We start from the raw sequence: 20,107 nt of genomic DNA, 5'->3' as shown, positions 1-20,107 counted from the left end.
ATTTCTATATTCACATGGGTATTTTACTCTTTTATTTCTATATTCACATGGGTATTTTATTGTTTTATTTCTATATTCACATGGGTATTTTACTCTTTTATTCATATTTTCACATGGGTATTTTACTGTTTTATTTCTATATTCACATGGGTATTTTACTCTTTTATTTCTATATTCACATGGGTATTTTACTCTTTTATTCATATATTCACATAGGTATTTTACTGTTTTATTTCTATATTCACATGGGTATTTTACTCTTTTATTTCTATATTCACATGGGTATTTTATTGTTTTATTTCTATATTCACATGGGTATTTTACTACTTTATTTCTATATTCACATGGGTATTTTGCTCTTTTATTCATATATTCACATGGGTATTTTGCTCTTTTATTTCTATATTCATGAGTATTTTACTCTTTTATTTCTATATTCACATGGGTATTTTCCTCTTTTATTTCTATATTCACATGGGTATTTTACTCTTTTATTTCTATATTCACATGGGTATTTTACTCTTTTATTCATATTTTCACATGGGTATTTTACTCTTTTATTTCTATATTCACATGGGTATTTTACTCTTTTATTCATATATTCACATGGGTATTTTACTGTTTTATTTCTATATTCACATGGGTATTTTACTCTTTTATTCATATATTCACATGGGTATTTTACTCTTTTATTCATATATTCACATGGGTATTTTGCTCTTTTATTTCTATATTCACATGGGTATTTTACTCTTTTATTCATATAGTCACATGGGTATTTTGCTGTTTTATTTCTATATTCACATGGGTATTTTACTCTTATTTCTATATTCACATGGGTATTTTACTCTTTTATTTATATATTCACATGGGTATTTTACTCTTATTTCTATATTCACATGGGTATTTTACTCTTTTATTCATATATTCACATGGGTATTTTGCTGTTTTATTTCTATATTCACATGGGTATTTTACTACTTTATTTATATATTCACATGGGTATTTTACTCTTTTATTTCTATAGTCACATGGGTATTTTGCTCTTTTATTTCTATATTCACATGGGTATTTTACTATGTTGTTTGTATACAACAAAAGTACTATTGTGATACTGCAGGTCATACATGTAGTTTTTTTTTTTTTTTTTTTTATTGATAACACTGTTTTGTTAAATAATGGTTATTTCCAACATCCTAAAAGCACTTTTTACTGTCTGAAAGAGGCAGATATTAGTTTTCCAGGAAATAATCTTTAAAAAAAAAAAAAAAAAAGAAGCGAAACAAAAAAAAACATATATCTCCTTGTTAACAGTATCATGATATATTGCGATATAGAATTGTGTGGTCCTCTGACTGTCTTTTATTCTATATATTTATTATATTGTTGATTGTATACTTATGAACATGTTTTTATTTATTTATTCATTTTTTTATTTTATTTATGCTAGTTTGGAGACTTTGTGTTGGTAAAACGTCCAATACAAATAAAAGTGGTATGGTATGGTATGGATATATCGTATCGTGATCCTAGTATTGTGATTTGTATCGTATCGCCAGTTTCTTACCAATACACATCCCTAATTTTGACTATAAAAATCTTATAAAATATGCTGTGAGTGAGTCTGTTTACCCATAAGCACTTGTTTTTTTTCGAGATCTTTCAAAATCTAGCTATCGTTTACAATTTACGGCATCTTATAATTCTACTAAAACAATTTATTCTCCAGGCATGAGTGAAATGATCATAATGACCCAATAAAACCTATAAAGCACAACATCTCCAGTTTCAGAAACCATTGGAAATTTTTCCAGTTGCACAAACAAAGTGAAGGAGTTCCAGCCATCCAAACTGCACATGCACAGAGCGTATCAGCGATGACACGTCAGGTTTTAAAGGGTTAATATATGATGGACCGGCTCGGACTAAAGGCATGACGTACAAGCTTCCAGTTTGAACCCGCTTTCAGAGTTAACGCTGTCACTTAACAGGCAATGTACTCGCCACGAGCGTTTATCAGCCCTCCGTCTCCACACACCCCACATCACTAATGGACGGTATTAGATCAGACGGAAGGCCAGAGTGAATAATTCAACAAGTAGTAGCTTGTAAAATATAGAGCAGAATATATAGCAGGCCACTTACCGGCATCAGCATTGCAAAACTCTCTTTTTAAAGGGTTAAAGGTGAGCAGTCTTTTATATTATGGACAGCAAGGATGAAATACAGGCAGTCACGAGAAACATTTACTGCATATCCACACAAAATATATAACAGATACTGCCTTATGTCATACTGTCATACTGTCATTTAGAGTTTGTGCATGAGATGAAGAGTTTATACAGATAGAACAAGAGGAAAAGCAAGAAAAATATACTTAAAATATGAAAATTTAACCCATAAAGACCCAGTGCTACTCTTGTGTGTAATTTTTCTCTATATTTAACCATTCTTAAGCAATTTATTACCCTTTATTATTACATTATCCTCTGTATTTTGCTTTTTTTTTTTTTTTTTAGTGAAAATCTGAATCTATATTTATTCATTCCAATCTAAATGACTGGAAAAGAGCAGGATGAAGAACACTTATAATACCCGCCCCTTTCTTAAAACATCCGCTTACATCAGATAAGTTGCTGTAACAGCTATTACAGTAAACAGTTTAAAGGATCATCAATGAAAATAAACAAATCAAATAAAAATAAATAAAAAACAAAGAAAGAAAGAAAGAAAAAAACAAATAATAATAAAAAAACTAACTAAATAAATAAATAAATTTAAAAAAAAGGGAAAAAAAAGAAAAGAACCAAATCCAATAATCCATAAGTAAAACTATTTCGTTAAATGTTTTTATAAAGCTTCTCTATTCTCTCCTTATTCAACCTCTTAAACTGAAAAATATTTATACAGCTCTTCTCTTCCATGGCCAAAGAATTCCACATTTTCTGACACCCACGACAGAAATACACATTTGCTTTACATTAGTCCGAACCCTTTGCTGTTTAAAATTATGTAGATGTTCATAAAAATTCAGATTAAAGTGGAGGGTTATTATATCACAAACAGAGAAAACTGAAGAAAAATCATTTATTGATATAAAATGTTTAATACCTGCTGATCCACTAATTCTATCAATACATGTAAGTCATTGGTGTAAAATGGTCATGGGCATCGGATATGACTCATTTGGATGTTCAAAGGCTCTGTAGTTACCATGGAAACACTGTCATCTTCTGCAACATTGATTCACCAGTAAAACCAATGGAGTTGGATCACTGGCAGTGGGTGGAGATTCTTGTTTTATGTTCAGTTAATGATAGATTTTAGTAAAAAAAAAAAAAAAACAAACTCACATTTTCTTCAGTTTTTTCTGTTTTTGATATAATAACCTTCAACTTTAATCTGAGGTTTTATGAACATCTACATGATTAATAAATTATATATCGGACAATAGCTGATTTTCACTGAAAAAACACAAAATACAGAGGAGGATATTGCGATAAATGGTGATAAATCACTTAAGGAAGGTTAAATATAGAGAAAAATTCATTTGGGAACTGCCACAAAAGTAACAGCAACTCCTTATGCGTTAACACATTTGCTCAAATCCAAACTTATAATTGAATCAATCGAAGAAGCAGTAGTTCAACAAGTCCTGTTTTCTGTGAAGTAAAAATACTGTTTTTGTCTAAAGAGTCCGATGGCTTCAAAGGCAGTGAAATAATGGAGTTAATTCTGTTATAAAGGGCTGTCTGATGGCATGATAAAGAGGTTAAAATATCCTAAATAATGTGCATATTTAAAATGACATTGATTATTTTAGGTGGATAAAAAAACTTTGATGATGTCACAGTGGAAAACATTTGTCATCAAGTAAAATAAATGGAGTTGGATCAGTGACAGTGGATGGAGATGCTTGTTTTATGTTCAGTTAATGATATATTTTACTAAACAAGTCACTTTTTCTTCAGTTTTTTTCTGTTTTTGATATAATAACCTTCAACTTTAATCTGAGCTTTTATGAACACCTGCATGATTAGTAAATTAAATATAGGAAAATACAAAATTTTCACTGAAAAAACACACAATACTGAAGATAATATTAGAATAAACGGTGATAAATCACTTAATGAAGGTTAAATGTAGAGAAAAATTCATTTGGCAACTGCCACAAAAGTAACACCGGGTCCTTATGGTTTAACAAATTTGCTCAGATACAAACTTACAATTTAATCAATCGAGGCTGCAGTAGTTCAACTCCTGTTTTCTGTGAAGTAAAAATACTGTTTTTGTCTAAAGAGTCCGATGGCTTCAAAGACAGTGAAATAATGGAGTTAATTCTGTTATAAAGAACTGTCTGATGGCATGATAAAGAGGTTAAAACATCCTAAATAATGTGCATATTTAAAATGATATTGATTATTTTAGGTGGATAAAAAACCTTTGATGATGTCGCAGTGGAAACATTTGTCATCAAGTAAAATACTAGAGCCCAGCCGATTAATCGGGCTGATTATAGCTTATCACCGATTAATCAACATTGCCAATATGTAGCCAATGTATTAACTTTTTTGCTGTGCGGAGATTCTGTTGCTTGCTCCTCCTGTGTGTGTGTGTGTGTGTGTGTGTGTGTGTGCTGCCCAGAGAGTTAGAGCAACAGTAAAGCGAGTTAGTTTCACTTTCACTCCTGCTCGGACAATGACGCTATCACCCCCCCAAACACAATCACATAATCACGGAGCTACACCCCCCCACCCCGCCCCCGCTCGCGTGCTCTGACAAGGGTGGACTGCTAATCCCCCCCACTCCGACCCCCCTCCCCCTGGCGAAAATCACAGACCACTATCGCACACTCTGATGGGGATGGACCGCGACCCCCCCCCCCCCCCCCCTCCAAAAATCACAGGGTTAATAGTGTAGGGGAGACTGGGGACAGTTGTAACTCTTGCAATTGCTCCAATCAGGAACAACTTAGGACTCACCTAATTCACTATGCACATGCTCAGTTTAGTCCTTAGTCCATATGGAAGTTGTAGTGCCGTGAGGCAGACACATCAAAATTTGTGAGAAAACATAATTTTGTGGTTAGTAATATTTTTGTTCAAATTATTTTTGATTGCATGTTTGCATTTGAAAGTTGTGCCAATTATCTTTGTGAGATAAACAAAAATTGACCTAACTGTTAATCTACCTGTCCACAATTATCTAATATAAGATTATTATATCCTGTGTAGATCAGTGTTCTTGTTTCATATATCAGCCGATATATCGGATATCGGCTTTTTTTAGCCCCCAATATCTGTATCGGCATCGGCCCCAAAAATCCCATATCAGTCGGGCTCTATAAAATACATGGAGTTGGATCAATGACAGTGGATGGAGATGCTTGTTTTACGTTCAGTTAATGATATATTTTACTAAACAAGTCACTTTTTCTTCAGTTTTTTTCTGTTTTTGATATAATAACCTTCAACTTTAATCTGAGGTTTTATGAACATCTATATGATCAGTGAATTAAATATCGGAAAATAGCTGATTTTCACTTAAAAATGCAAAATAAAGAGGATAATATTAGAATAAATTGTGATAAGCTGCTTAAAAAAGGTTAAAATTGTCACAGAAGTAGTGCTGGGTCTTTATGGGTTAATTTGCATCTTGCTGAGTGGTTCTTACCCTGGTGCTAAACGCTCTGAAAGGGCCTCCATCTGCAGAGGGATCAGATATGTTGAAATCGTGGCCACAGGTGCCAGGAGTGAGGTTGATATGTTGGGCTGCGTAGATCCAGTGAGTCCCATCGGTGTGATCGGCAGATGGTTCCAAAACGTAGGCTCTGTCCTCAAAAGATATGAAACCCCTGCAGACAGAGGAAGACATGCATGGGAAAAACCCCACGGATGCAGAAGGTTAGCTCAGATCACCTTCTGTTTTACCCAAAATCATTTATTTTCCAGGCAACGAACACAACGAAACACAGTGTAGCTGTAGTAAAGCAAAACTGAATAAGACTAAGGTTACATATAATGATGCTCTTAGAATACTGTTGAAATATCCTTTTTTTTTTTTTTTAACTTGTCTTGTCCAGACCCTTTGGGACATATTTTGGGATTACACAAAGATAGATAGGTCTGCATGCATGAATGTATGAGTGTATGCACAGGTGTGTGTATACACAGATACATATTAGGGATTTAACGATATAAAAATTTCATATCAAGGTTACTGTGACCAAAATTATCACGGTTATCATTATTATCACGGTATTGTTGAAACTGTGCTCAGAATGTTCAAAAAGTACTGATACACATACTGAAATAATTTAACCAAGTTGTATTTTGAATAAATACATAAATAAATAAAAAAATAAATAAAATAAAATTAAATTAAATTAAATTAAATTAAATTAAATACTTGGTACAATGTACCTTCTGTTGCAGAAACATTCAAATATTAACCCTTTGTGGTCTGAGTCTATTTTGTCTGTTTTTCAGTACTTTTGGTTTTGCCTTTATATACTATATAAACAAATGTTTACTATACCCATGTTTGGGATCTTTGTATTCAGCACAACTTCATCTATTTCATTTGTCTTTTTTTTTCTTTTTCTCTTCAACCTACTATATCAACATAAAAGGACAAAAAACACACAAAAATACATAAAATCCGATTTGAAAAATGGACATAATTTATTGCATAAACAACACAAAGACGATTAATGAACCTTTTCAAAGACTTTAAAAGTGAATACTGGTTCCAAATATTAGGTATATAAAATTAAAATTGTAATAAATTAAAACTATTCTCAAATATTTGACGTAAAAGCAGATCTTTACATAGGTGTTTTCTCCGGAAAAGTGCGGTAATCAGACACGGTTATCATGATAATTAGAATTTAAACAGTAATACTAACCGTCTGCAATTTTACCGCGGTTTATTGTTATACCGGTAATAGTTACATCCCTAATACATATTATTTGATATTATTATATATCCACCTTCTTTTATATCTGCTGCCTGTCTTTTATTTATTTATTTATTTATTTTTTACATCTTTTATGTTTATGAGACAAAAAGTATGTTGAGTGTGTCGCCATTATATACTACCTGTTCTTGTATGGAGAAACATATCAAGTTCGCTATGTACCAAGCCTTTGAAAAGTTCAATAAAAACTTGAATTAAAAAAATGTTTTTTTTTAATTGTCTTGTCCAGCATCATAACAGCAGAATGGTAGTCTGTCTGCCTTTTGGTGCTGAACCAATTTGCTTTGCCAAGAGAAACTTCATAGAATATGAGGCTCCCCTTGATATTTTACTGTCTTTATTATGAGTTTTGTTGAACCACATTTCAAAGCTGGACCTGACATGGGGGGTGGGGGGTGGCAAAGACCCTAAACAATACAAACAGTAACAACCGTGGTGATAACTACAGGGGTTGGACAAAATAATGGAAACACCTTAAAAAATCAACAAAATATAATTTAATATGGTGTAGGTCCGCCTTTTGCGGCAATTACAGCCTCAATTCTCCGAGGTATTGATTCATACAACTTGTGAATTGTTTCCAAAGGAATTTTAAGCCATTCTTCAGTTAGAATACCCTCCAACTCTTTTAGAGACGATGGCGGTGGAAATCGACGTCTTACTAGAATCTCTAAAACTGACCATAAATGCTCAATAATGTTGAGGTCTGGGGACTGTGCCGGCCATACGAGATGTTCAACTTCATTAGAATGTTCCTCATGCCATTCTTTAACAATTCTAGCTGTATGGATTGGGGCATTATCATCTTGAGGTGAAGGTGTTTCCATTATTTTGTCCAACCCCTGTATAATGGTAAGAATAAGTACAACCAGAACTGAGTAAACTGGGCAGATGGGCATTAAATGTCAGTAGCAGCACTTTGTTCCAGTCAGACTAATGACCACGACAATAACGCACATTTACAAAAGGAACTAAGAACTGGAATGGGATTATTAAGTACTCGTATCGGTACTCAGATGGTCCAGAATGCAGCAGCGCATCTGGTCTTCAATCAGCCCAAAAGGGCACATGTCACCCCCTTACTCATTGAGTTACACCGGCTACCCATAGCTGCCCGCATCAAATTCAAATCTTTAATCCTAGCCTACAAAATTCTCAGTGGGTCTGCTCCTACCTACCTAGGTGAACTGATAAAAGCTTATGTTGCCCCACGACCACTCCGCTCATCTGGGGAACGTTGTCTGGTGGTCCCCAGACCTTGTACAAGACAATCCAGGCTTTTTTCATGGGTCGTTCCACGAAGACCCAGCTCTTCCGAGAGCACCTACTATCCTAGCACTTTCAAACATTCCTTTTTAAATATTCTAATAAGGTTTTTTCCCAGGATTATCACAGATTCTTCTAGGATTATCTCTGAACCTGCTGCGGTGGTCCTGCCTCTCTCCTGCCTTCATCATCACCACTCACTTATCCTCATCTGCCTCCATGTGTCATCCCCCCTTCTCCCCTTCTCCCCCAGTCTCTATCTCTATCGCGCTCTCTTTTTCTCTTGCTTTACCCTCTCTCTTTAACCCCAGCTGCACTCAAAAAAATGATTCTTGGCTCTAATAAACATGAAGTAATATTTTAAAGCAAAATGTAACTGAAACATATGAAATTTAAAGTTTATTTATCTGAAAAAGTCAAACATAATGTGAATATGCTTAGTATAAAGTGAATCTAAACAACTAAAGTAAACTTTATTTTCTAGATCACATAAAAAGGCTGAGCGTCACAGTCAAACACAGTTTATGTAAAAGTTTGCATTAACTAAAGTAAATCTGACTGAAGGTATTTAATTTATTCATATTGACTCGATAGAAAAAACATTGTATTAAATGCAACTCTTTACATTAAACTTATGTAATAAAATTACATGGAAAATTTACATGTAATTAAAATACATAAAGTCAACATTTTCGGCTTAATTATTTTTTTGAGTGTGGTCCTGTCAGTCGTCCATCCTCCAGGAGTCTGGGTCTGCTCCAGGTTTCTGCTGTTAAAGGGAAGTTTTTCCTCGCCACTGTCACCAGTCACAACTGTTTGCTCCTGGAGGATTCTGTTGGGTTTCTGTAAATGTCATACCTGCAGTCAGACGTTAGTCTGGTTTTGTCTGTCTTTTATGTTTTGTTTGTCACTTCCTGTTTTATTTTGTTAAGTTTTCCCTCAATGTGTCTTGTCTGTCGTCTTTACTTCCTTTCCTTGATCGTGTTCACCTTTCCCCTGATTACCTGTCTCCGCCCTGATTTGTGCCACCTGTGTCTAGTTGTCTTCCCTCCCTTTTGTGTATTTAAACTCTGTCTCTTCCCCCTGTCAGTCGCCAGTTTGTTACTCTAGCAGTACTTACCAGCGTTCTGATCTTGTCTGTCTGTTTTGGACCCGTTTTGCTTACCCGGTTTTTGCCTACTGCCTGCTCCCTGTCGGTTTGTCTGCCTCATCTGATTCCCGGTTCTGATCGCCTTGCCTGACTTCTGTCGGGAAAAAGACCCCGCTAACCACACAGGGAGACGGATTGCCGTTCTCGGTCTGGAGGACTGATTCGAAGAGGAAGTTACCACCCATTATCCTCAAGATTTTGTCATTCATATTTTTCTTACACCTGTGTGTGACTAATAAACCTTTTGAACTTTACATTTTGACTCTGAGTTCTGCATTTGGATTCTGTGCCTGTACTAACGCCATTACAGTAAATTGGCTTAGAGTCTGGTTTGACCAACTCTACAGGGTGGGGAAGCAAAATGTACAATATTTTGAGGCAGGGATTGAAAGACAGTGTATGACCAATTAGTTTATTGAAAGTCATGAGAATTTATTTGCCACAAGAAAATGTACATAATAGAAAATGTTTTTATTCTATGTGTCCTCCTTCTTTCTCAATAACTGCCTTCACACGCTTCCTGAAACTTGCGCAAGTGTTCCTCAAATATTCGGGTGACAACTTCTCCCATTCTTCTTTAATAGTATCTTTAAGAAAGTCGACATTGCTGTGTGATGTTCTATTGGTAGCAGGTTCTAAAACGTCCCAAATAGCAGAATCCAGAGGGTTTAGATCTGGGCTAGAAGGCGGTCATAAACATGATTCCCAAAAATTGCTGAAGTTGGATTTGTTGCTGTTGTCAACAATTGTTTTGGTTTTCTTGTGTAAGATTTTAACTTCAAATCCTATTTTACTGCATTTCTAACGCTCTTGTTGTCTACCTCAAGTTCAATTGCCATTTTTCTCATGGATTTGGTTGGATCCTTTAGGATTTTGGATTTGAGAGCTTTAATAAAAGCTTTGGTACGTTTTTTGTTGCTTCCTCCACTTCCAGACTTTCTCGTAATAGTTTTGCTCATAGTCATTCTCTTCTTTCCATTATAAACAGTCTTTATGGACACTCCAACTATTTTTGAAATCTCCTTTGGTGTGACGAGTGCATTCAGCAAATCACACATTCTTTGACGTTTGCTTTCCTGATTACTCATATGGGCAAAAGTTTCTGAAAAGGTATGGATAATAGTGTTAGGTATGATTATGACATCAGTATATGTTTGGTTTCAAAACAATTGACGTAGTGCCTGCTGAGAAAAAACAACTAAATGTTCATTGTAAATTTTGCTTCCCCACCCTGTAAATATAAAGTGTCATGAGATAACTTTTTTGTGATCTGGCGCTATATTAATAAATTTGATTGAGTGATTTAATTGGTTTTCCACTGTAAGTCGCTTTGGAAAAAAGCGTCTGCCAAATGCGTAAACATAAACATAAACATACTCGGTATCGGCAAGTACTCAAATGTAAGTACTCATACTCGGTCTGGGAAAAAGTGGTATCGGTGCATCCCTAGTTATATATGTAGTCTGTGTATTTATTACAACTGACTTATTTATTATGTTTTCTGTGCAGATGTGCCTGTGGGTCTGTATGTAGTATGTGTGTGGTCCTGCTGCAAACAAATAGTAAATTAAACAATGTAAATGTTTAATTTAAAATAAAAATTAAAGTGCTGTTCAAAAAAAAAAAGAAGAAAACTGATTCTGATTCTGCAAATTTGAATTTCAGACTATTTCTACACTGTAAGCCCGGACTTTGTATTTACTAAAATGCTTTAATTACAATGCACTTAAATGATTTAAGTTTTATGATATTACTATAAAATGTTCAGTATATTCTACTAATTTGTAGACATAGTCAAAAGTACAAAAACAGTTTAAGTTGAATGGATTTAAATCACTCAGTTTTAGTCATGACCACACCTTTTTTTTTTTTTTAAATCTCTGCATTGCATTGTGGGTATTGGGCATGTTGTTGAAAATGTGTTATTTTTCTGGGCAGGAGTTCAGCGGGGTGGTGGTGTCAGCAGTTCAATTTTGACTTAATGTGTGTATGGAAGTGTTTATTGGCCTTTTTGTGTTTGTTTTTGTATTTTTGTGGAGCTGCACCATGAGTCAGAGCCAGAGGAAGAACAATGGCTTTCCTGTTCGTCTTCAATTATTTCAGATCAGTGTAAATCTTTAAGCTTTGCCAGTTCTAAAACACTTCCTGTACTAGCAAGTTATTGAAAGTTGGCTCCCTGTTAAATTTCAATCCATGCAACAATATACTAAGTTTAACCCTTTCATGCACGAACTATGAGAACCATAATCAAAATTTTCTTTCCTAAGTGTTTTTATTCCTCTTTAGCCATGAAAAAAACAATGTGATTGAAAATTTTCTTCTGAAAAATAAAGAAAAAAATAAATTAAAAAAATAAAAACAATTTAATTTTTTTTTAAAAAATACATTAAAAAAGTAATAATGACAAAAAAATTCTTATGAACCTATTTTTCATGAAGTTGCAAAAATATCCACTCAGCTGGACACCACACGTTTAATTTGTGACACACAGAAACATGTATTTACTGATAAATTGTGTGAAAACTATGGGGAGGGCTTGTGATTCTGGGGGTTTATCCTCAGGAGAGATCTACATAATGTTACCAATTCATGTCAGAAAAGATATGTTGCGTCTTAAAACTTTAACAAAGATATGTGTAAAAAAAAATAAATAAATTAATAAATAAAAAAAACAATGAAAAGAACAACAAAATCCCTGAATATACAAGAGAACAGCTGTAGAATAGCTGTCCACTGTAGTGACCACTATGCACGAAAGGGTTAATAATTATGCAAAGCAATTTACATTTTTGAAGATCTTAATTAAATCAACTTGGATTTTAGTGTAATGAACTGATGATATTAAGCTATAAATTATACAAAGCAATTGACATTGGAACAAATTTTAAGTTCAATTAACTTGGCATTTAGTGTGTTGGACTTAAAACAGTAGTTCCATTCAAACCAAGCATTTAAGTTTGATACACTCAAGTTTTCATTACTCATTATTTAAATTTTTTAAGGCAACGGGTTTAGAGTTACATTACTTAAAAATTTTGATGTAATCAGTTTCAACTATTTTTTTGAGTTAAATTAACTTACTGGGGTTTACAGTGTATGAGTGCCCTATAAAAAGGGTTAACTGCAAGATTCTCACTAAACTTGCACAACATGAATTCAACTCAACACCCCCCCCCCCCCCCGCCCAAGGCCGAGCACTGCCAACCCAAACCCCAAACCACCAGCAACTGGTCTGAGCAGAAGGCCACCACAACATGTAGTTTTTGTCAAATTCAGTTCAGTCCCACTTGAAAAAAGTTGGAAAAACTGAAATAAATAAATAGATAAATAAATGTGAAGACCAAGGTCAAGAGCAAGGGGGGGTGGGGGTGGGGCTTCACAATCAGGAGAATCACTCTGCGGAGGGTTTGGCTGGTTTGTGAAAACATTCCTGATGGTGTCCAGTGAAATTACTGCCGTCATTACTCCAGTTTGACTTCTGCAAACAGAGCCTTTCCAGCGCTGAACCTCCTTACATGTTGAAATCCTTAGAACGTGTCAGGTTTACGGCTTTTCAACAATGTGTGCAGTGCATCTTCTTGACTTATTAGTGGAGAAAAATGGACTTTTTTTTACCAGTGTTGGATAAAGTACTGGAAAGTCCCACTTGAGTAGAAGTACCGGGACCCTACCAAAAAATTACTTTGGTAGAAGTTCATGTCACCAACAGAAACACTCTGGGGCGCCGCTAGCAACTGTGAGCCCCATGAAAGCAAAACGATGTGGGCTCTTTATAAAATTCAGCATGTTATTGATTTGTTGGAGCAGTAATATTGTAAGGTAAGGAATTACTTTGAAATAACAGTAACAAGTAATCTGTAATGGATTACAGTTTGAGTTTGACATGTGAATGTGGACCGTTATTTGCACTTCTGCATTATACACGATTAGGCCCAATGACAAATCAGCTTCCTGACTTTGTTACAGTCACCAGTAACCTCAGCGGTGACAGAAAACACTGAATTTACTTTAATTTATTTTTTTGTAATGATACTGTGCATTAAAAGTGTACTGGAGTAGAAGAATGCAATTGACTTAGTAATGTAGTGAAGTAAGTGAAAGTAAACAGGATAAAAAATAAAATATACAGATACTCCCAGAAAATATTTGAGTACAGTAGTGAATTATTATTATTATTATTATTATTATTATTATTATTATTATTATTAAGACTTATTTATTCAGGTTTACTCAGTTCCATAATTTCACTTTTATCTGCTGCCATTTTATGTACCTGTGTGTTTTATATATGTATGTGTGTAATTTTAATTGTGCTTTATTTATTTTAACAACTTTGTATGGTGACTTTGAGTGTCCTGAAAGGTACCTATAAATAAAATGTATTATTATTATTATTATTATTATTATTATTATTATTATTATTATTATTATCGTCGTCGTCGTCATCATCGTCATCGTCATCATCAGTAGTAGTAGTAGTACTAGTATTATTATTATTATTATTATTATTATCAATCATCATCATCAGGATCATTATTATTATTATTATTATTATTATTATTATTATTATTATTATTATTATTATTAAGACTTATTTATTCAGGTTTACTCAATTCCATAATTTCACTTTTATCTGCTGCCATTTTATGTACCTTTGTGTTTTATATATGTATGTGTGTAATTGTAATTGTGTTTTATTTATTTTAACAACTTTGTACAGTGACCTTGAGTGTCCTGAAAGGTACCTATAAATAAAATGTATTATTATTATTATTATTAGTAGTAGTAGTAGTAGTAGTAGTAGTATTAGCATTATTATTACTTTCTTTTTTTTTTTTAACACTGCTTTTTACTGAGATTCCACCCACGTTACCACAAGACGCTACAGAAGAGGATGTGCTATAAGGGTCTTTTGTTTGGGCTACTGATCTGTTTTCATATTGCATTAGAGCAGGACTAATGACATCAAAGCTGGATAAGTCAACCCGAAAAACTCTGTTTCTTTAGCCTTTTTATTGTACTTGTTTGGTTTTATGCACCAACACAACAAATAATCAGCTTACATGGTAAGAGCTATGAAGTGGACCCATTTACAGACCCCATCTTGAAGAGAGTCACCGTGTCAAAATCCAATTTGAAGACTTTAATTGCTTTAGTTTTTGCTTATATGTTGCATATTCTACTTTATAATCAATTTACTACACAGTGTTTTTAGGACAGGGAAATATTCTAGTGTACTCCTGAAGTGGGCCGTAGGAGGAAATTGGGCTTTAACCTTTTTAAGACTGCCATTATAACAGGCCGTCTAGGTGTCTTCATGGTTTTTTTTTTGCAATAAAAGTTTCAGAAAATGTCTCGTTTTTTTTGCCAGTTCTTTTGCACGTTTGTTTTCAGGAAGAATTTAACTTTCAATATCTGGCCACTAATTATCATTACTACAAATAATAAATGCTTAAAGGAGTGATTTTTTTTTTTTTTTTTTTTTTTTAATGGAACTATGCATTTTCAAACTTTTCCCTGTGGTCTCCATAAACTGTAAATGCTCTGCTTGGGTCTGAATTCTTCATTCATTCAACTCCACAGGTCCATCTTCAACCCTATTTCACCAGAAAGATGGTTTTGAGCACTGGCCCTTTAAATGCAAATGAGCCACTTCAGGCCCCGCCCCCTCCAGGTTGTTGGCTGTGCTGCTCTGTCCCGTTCAACCAACAACTGAACATTTTAGGTAATCAGCTCCAAGTTTGGACTTATTTTCAGCTTTTACTACAACTGTTGCTGCTGATAAACAATTATGGAGAAATGTTTGTCGGAAGTCTTGACCTTATACGTGCATATGTGGTGACGTAACTAGTCATAAAACGTAACAAATTAAGAACAAACACTAGATTTGTGCCAAAATGAATATAAAGATAGCTTTGCAGCACCTGGAGGGTTCAAATTCAAACTTTATGAACTATTAGGGTCCAAATACACAAATAAAAGAACCAAAGACTAATAAAAGTGGGTTTGGCAAAATATGACCCCTTTAAAACGGTGTGTTTTCGTGAAAAAGAAAAAAAAAAACAGACTAAGTTCTTAGCATATTAAGCAGAAAAAAGTGTAAATGTCCATAATGAAACTTTTTAAGATTACAAAAATGAACTTTCAACTCTTAAATCTGCTCAAATACGCTTTTAGGTCTTGAACATTCAGTATTTTTTGCCTGTGTGAAAGTCTCTGAAACAGTTCCTTCCTCTTGTAATAGTCTCATTTTCCTGCCATAAAGTGTTATATAGCGTTGGAAACCTTGGGATCTCAGCTTTCCGATGCTGTTTGATTTTGTGGATAGCATAAACAGTTTGGGAGTTTATGCTAACGCTTTTAGGTCTTGAACATTCAGTATTTTTGCCTGTGTGAAAGTCTCCGAAACAGTTTCTTCCTACTTGTAATAGAGTCTCATATTCCTGCCATAAAGTGTTGTATAGTGTCGGAAAGCTCAGGATCTCAGCTTTCCAAAGTTATTTGAATTTTGTGGCTAGCATAAACAGTTCAGGAGTCCCTACTATCGTTTTTAGGTCTTGAACATTCAGTATTTTTTGCCTGTGTTTAAGTCTCTGAAACAGTTCCTTCCTACTTGTAATAGAGTCTCATATTCCTGCCGTAAAGTGTTACATAGGGTCGGAAAGCTCAGAATCTCAGCTTTCCGATGCTGTATGAATTTTGTGGATAGCATAAACAGTTCAGGAATTTATGCTATTGCTTTTCGGTCTTGAACATTCAGAATTTTTTGCCTGTGTTGAAGTCTCTGAAACAGTTCTTCCCACTTGTAATAGAGTCTCATATTCCTGCCATAAAGTGTTATATAGTGTCGAAAAACCCGGGATCTCACCTTTCCGATGCTGTTTGAATTTTGTGGATAGTTTATGCTTTTAGGTCTCGAACATTCAGTATTTTTGCCTGTGTGGAAGTCTCTGAAACAGTTCCTTCCTACTTGTAATAGAGTCTCATATTCCTGCCGTAAAGTGTTCTATAGTGTCAGAAAGCTCAGAATCTCAGCTTTCTGATGCTGTTTGAATTTTGTGGATAGCAGAAACCAGAGGTGTCAAACTCATTTTAGTTCAGTTCCACATTCAGCTAAATTTGATCTGAAGTGGGCCGAACCAGTAAAATAATAACATAATAATATATAAATAATGCCAACTCCAAACTTTTCTCTATGTGTTAGAGCGAAAAAAGTAAATTTACACTATGAGAAGGTTTATATCTACAAACTATCCTTTTCAAAAGATGTGAGAAACATGAAGAAACGTGAAAAAATAAGTGTAATTTTAACAACATTATGCCTCAGTTTATCATTTACACATGTACAATAGAACTTACAGATCACAGTGGATCTACAAACACATATGAAAATATTTAGTAATAGGCAGAGTCTTGTTAAAATTGTACTTACTTCTCTTAAGACATTTAAGGTTGCTCATATTTATTCAGGTTATTCACATTTTTTTGTGAAATAATACTTTGTTTTAGTGTAAATACATGAAAATATTTACATTCACAAAGACAAAAATTTGGAATTGTCATTATTTATATGTTATTATGAAAGTATTTTACTGGTTCTGCCCACTTGAGGTTGAATTGGTCTGAATGTGGAACCTGAACTAAAAGGATTGTTAATATCTTCAGTGTAATTTTTGCATTTCACAAATTCATCCCAAGGGCCGGACTGGACCTTTTGGTGGGCCGGATTTGGCCCCCGCGCCGCATGTTTGACACATGTGGCATAAACAGTTCAGGAGTTTATGCTATCGTTTTTAGGTCTTGAGCATTCAGTATTTTTTGCCTGTGTTGAACTCTCTGAAACAGTTCCTTCCTACTTGTAATAGCGTCTCATATTCCTGCCATAAAGTGTTATATAGCGTCGGAAAGTTCGGGATCTCAGCTTTCCGATGCTGTTTGAATTTTGTGGATAGCATAAACAGTTCAGGAATTTATGCTATCGTTTTTACATCTTGAACATTCAGTATTTTTGCCTGTGTGAAAGTCTCTGAAACAGTTCCTTCCTACTTGTAATAGAGTCTCATATTCCTGCCGTAAAGTGTTATATAGCGTCGGAAAGCTCGGGATCTCAGCTTTCCGATGCTGTTTGAATTTTGTGGATGGCATAAACAGTTCAGGAGTAACGGTAATTTTTTGCTGTAAAGTACAAAGATTTCAAGCACCTGTGGCAAACCCTGGACCATGTAGGCGGGATTCTATCTTCTGTCAGCTGACCTGGGAATGCCTCAGAGCCCCCCACCCCCCACCTCCCTACCCCCACCCCAAAGGAGTTAGGAGAGGGAAGTCTGGGCTTCACTGTGTAAACTGCCGCCCCCGTGACCCGGACTTATATAAGTGGAAGAAGATGGATGGTGGGATGGACGGATGAATTGGTGACAGAGCCGACTGCCTGAACACTTACTTAATCCCTGCACAGGTACTGAGGCTGACGTCTGAATCCACATGACCTTCCACCTCGCCGTGGTAGTAGCAGTTCACCTGCGGGAACACAAAAAGAAAAGCTGACGTTAAAAATCCGAAACAGGAAAAGGCTGGCGACGGAGCGAAAAAACATATGTTTAGGTTGAAACACAGTTCAAGCGCCCCAGTAAAATACGGGCACATTAGCTGTCGGAGAATGGCGTTTTGCAGGGTTAGTTGGAGCCATTCTCACTCATCACTGCCAGCTAATGATCGTAGAAGTCTGTGCAGAGTATTACATTTCCCAGAACAATCTTTGCTCACCGTCATGTTCCCGGGTACCCGCTTTCATGGACCACCTGTCAAGCTGCAGCGGGGAGTAAAGAAAGTGAATTAAGCCCGTGTTTATTGAACCAGGCTTGGCAGTGAGAGGGCGGAGGAGGGAGGAAGTGTCTGGTTTAGATTGAAAACAGGCTTTGGGCTGCAGCTCCACAGCCTCGCACAGGTGAGGTCTGACCAGTGGCCCCTCTGCCACCCTGCTCTGGAAAACAAGGAAATGGGAGTTTTCCACCCCACATTGACTGCCTCTAAATATAGACTGGAACCTGCAGCGGTCGGACAGTTCTGCATGTTCAGCGTCTGAATGGGACCAGCTCCTTCCATCACAGTCATTCTGCCAAAATACCATTTATGATTTATTTTGCAAATTAATTCACTCTCACCGCTACACCATCCTTGTTTCCAGCAGATGTTTGTTGTATTTAACAGCGAAAGCATCACATATTTCTCTCAAGATTCACAAAGACTTATACAGGGTGGGGAAGCAAAATTTACAATATTTTGAGGCAGGGATTGAAAGACAGTGTATGACCAATTAGTTTATTGAAAGTCATGAGAATTTATTTGCCACAAGAAAATGGACATAATAGAAAATGTTTTTATTCTATGTGTCCTCCTTCTTACTCAATAACTGCCTTCACACGCTTCCTGAAACTTGCGCAAGTGTTCGTCAACTATTCGGGTGACAACTTCTCCCATTCTTCTTTAATAGTATCTTCCAGACTTTCTGGTAATAGTTTTGCTCATAGTCATTCTCTTCTTTCCATTATAAACAGTCTTTATGGACACTCCAACTATTTTTGAAATCTCCTTTGGTGTGACGAGTGCATTCAGCAAATCACACACTCTTTGACGTTTGCTTTCCTGATTACTCATATGGGCAAAAGTTTCTGAAAAGGTATGGATAATAGTGTTAGGTATGATTATGACATCAATATATGTTTGGTTTCAAAACAATTGACGTAGTGCCTGCTGAGAAAAAACAACTAAATGTTCATTGTAAATTTTGCTTCCCCACCCTGTATTTACTGAATTCCAAGATGTGATGTGGGTAAATGTAAGAACATAATGTCATCAGCGCTAAAATTGTGCTGTTACTAAAGTGGTGTTTTTGTGTACAGTTAACCCTTTATCAGGCAAGTGACTATTTTTGGTAATTTCCGCAAACATTAACAAGAAAAGCACTTCAAGAGCGCAGACCTCCGCCAAGAAAGATCCCCCCCTCCCCGATCACCATCAAAATGTAATCATTTCTTCCTTGTGCCACTATCAACATTTCCTGAAAATTTCCTGAAAATCCGTCCATAACTTTTTGAGTTATCCTGCTAACAAACAAACACGCAAACAAACACGTAAACACGCAAACACACAAAGCAAAGCGATCACAATACCTCCTGATGGAGGTAAATATAAGGCCAATCCCATGAGGTCAAGAAGCATACTGGGTTTTTGGGGTTTTTGTAACAATATAATAATAATAATAATAATAATAATAATAATAATAATAATAATAATGGATTGGATTTATATAGCGCCTTTCTAGACACCCAAAGCGCTTTACATTATTGACCCATTATTCATTCGCTCTCACATTCTCCCTCTGGTGGTGGTAAACTACATCTGTAGCCACAGCTGCCCTGGGGCAGACTGACAGAAGCAACTGACAGAAGCGATATACAGCGAATCAGAGAGACTTTATAGACATTTTGAAGCTGTAAATAGTGATTATGATTGATTTAACATTTGTTTTATTGCATGAGGAGGGAGACTGTTGTCACAAGGAGGTAGATGACAATGTCCAATAACTCACTAAGGTTGAAATCTGGATTTTCAGCGAGTGTCCTATAAAGGGTTAAACCTCCAAAGTGGAGGGTGAACAGAATAATGCACACTTTATTGCAGGGGTGTCAAACTCATTTTAGTTCAGGGGCCAC

The 20,107-nt window shown here is 35.4% G+C and overlaps 1 protein-coding gene across 1 annotated transcript in view; it reads right to left on the bottom strand.

Moving 5' to 3' along the window:
- The window catches only part of adam12a (ADAM metallopeptidase domain 12a), a 505,639-nt gene that overhangs the window by 194,621 nt on the left and 290,911 nt on the right, over nt 1-20,107 (bottom strand). Inside the window, exons 5-6 of the mRNA XM_030122462.1 lie at nt 17,836-17,912; nt 5,674-5,854 (exon numbers count right to left, since the gene is read on the bottom strand). Of these exons, the coding sequence (XP_029978322.1) occupies nt 5,674-5,854; nt 17,836-17,912 (258 nt within the window). The remainder of the gene's footprint in view (nt 1-5,673; nt 5,855-17,835; nt 17,913-20,107) is intronic.

Source organism: Sphaeramia orbicularis, chromosome 19, assembly GCF_902148855.1.
Source record: "Sphaeramia orbicularis chromosome 19, fSphaOr1.1, whole genome shotgun sequence".
In the NCBI taxonomy this organism is placed as follows: Eukaryota; Metazoa; Chordata; class Actinopteri; order Kurtiformes; family Apogonidae; genus Sphaeramia; species Sphaeramia orbicularis.
This window is presented reverse-complemented; position numbering and strand designations above follow the sequence as displayed.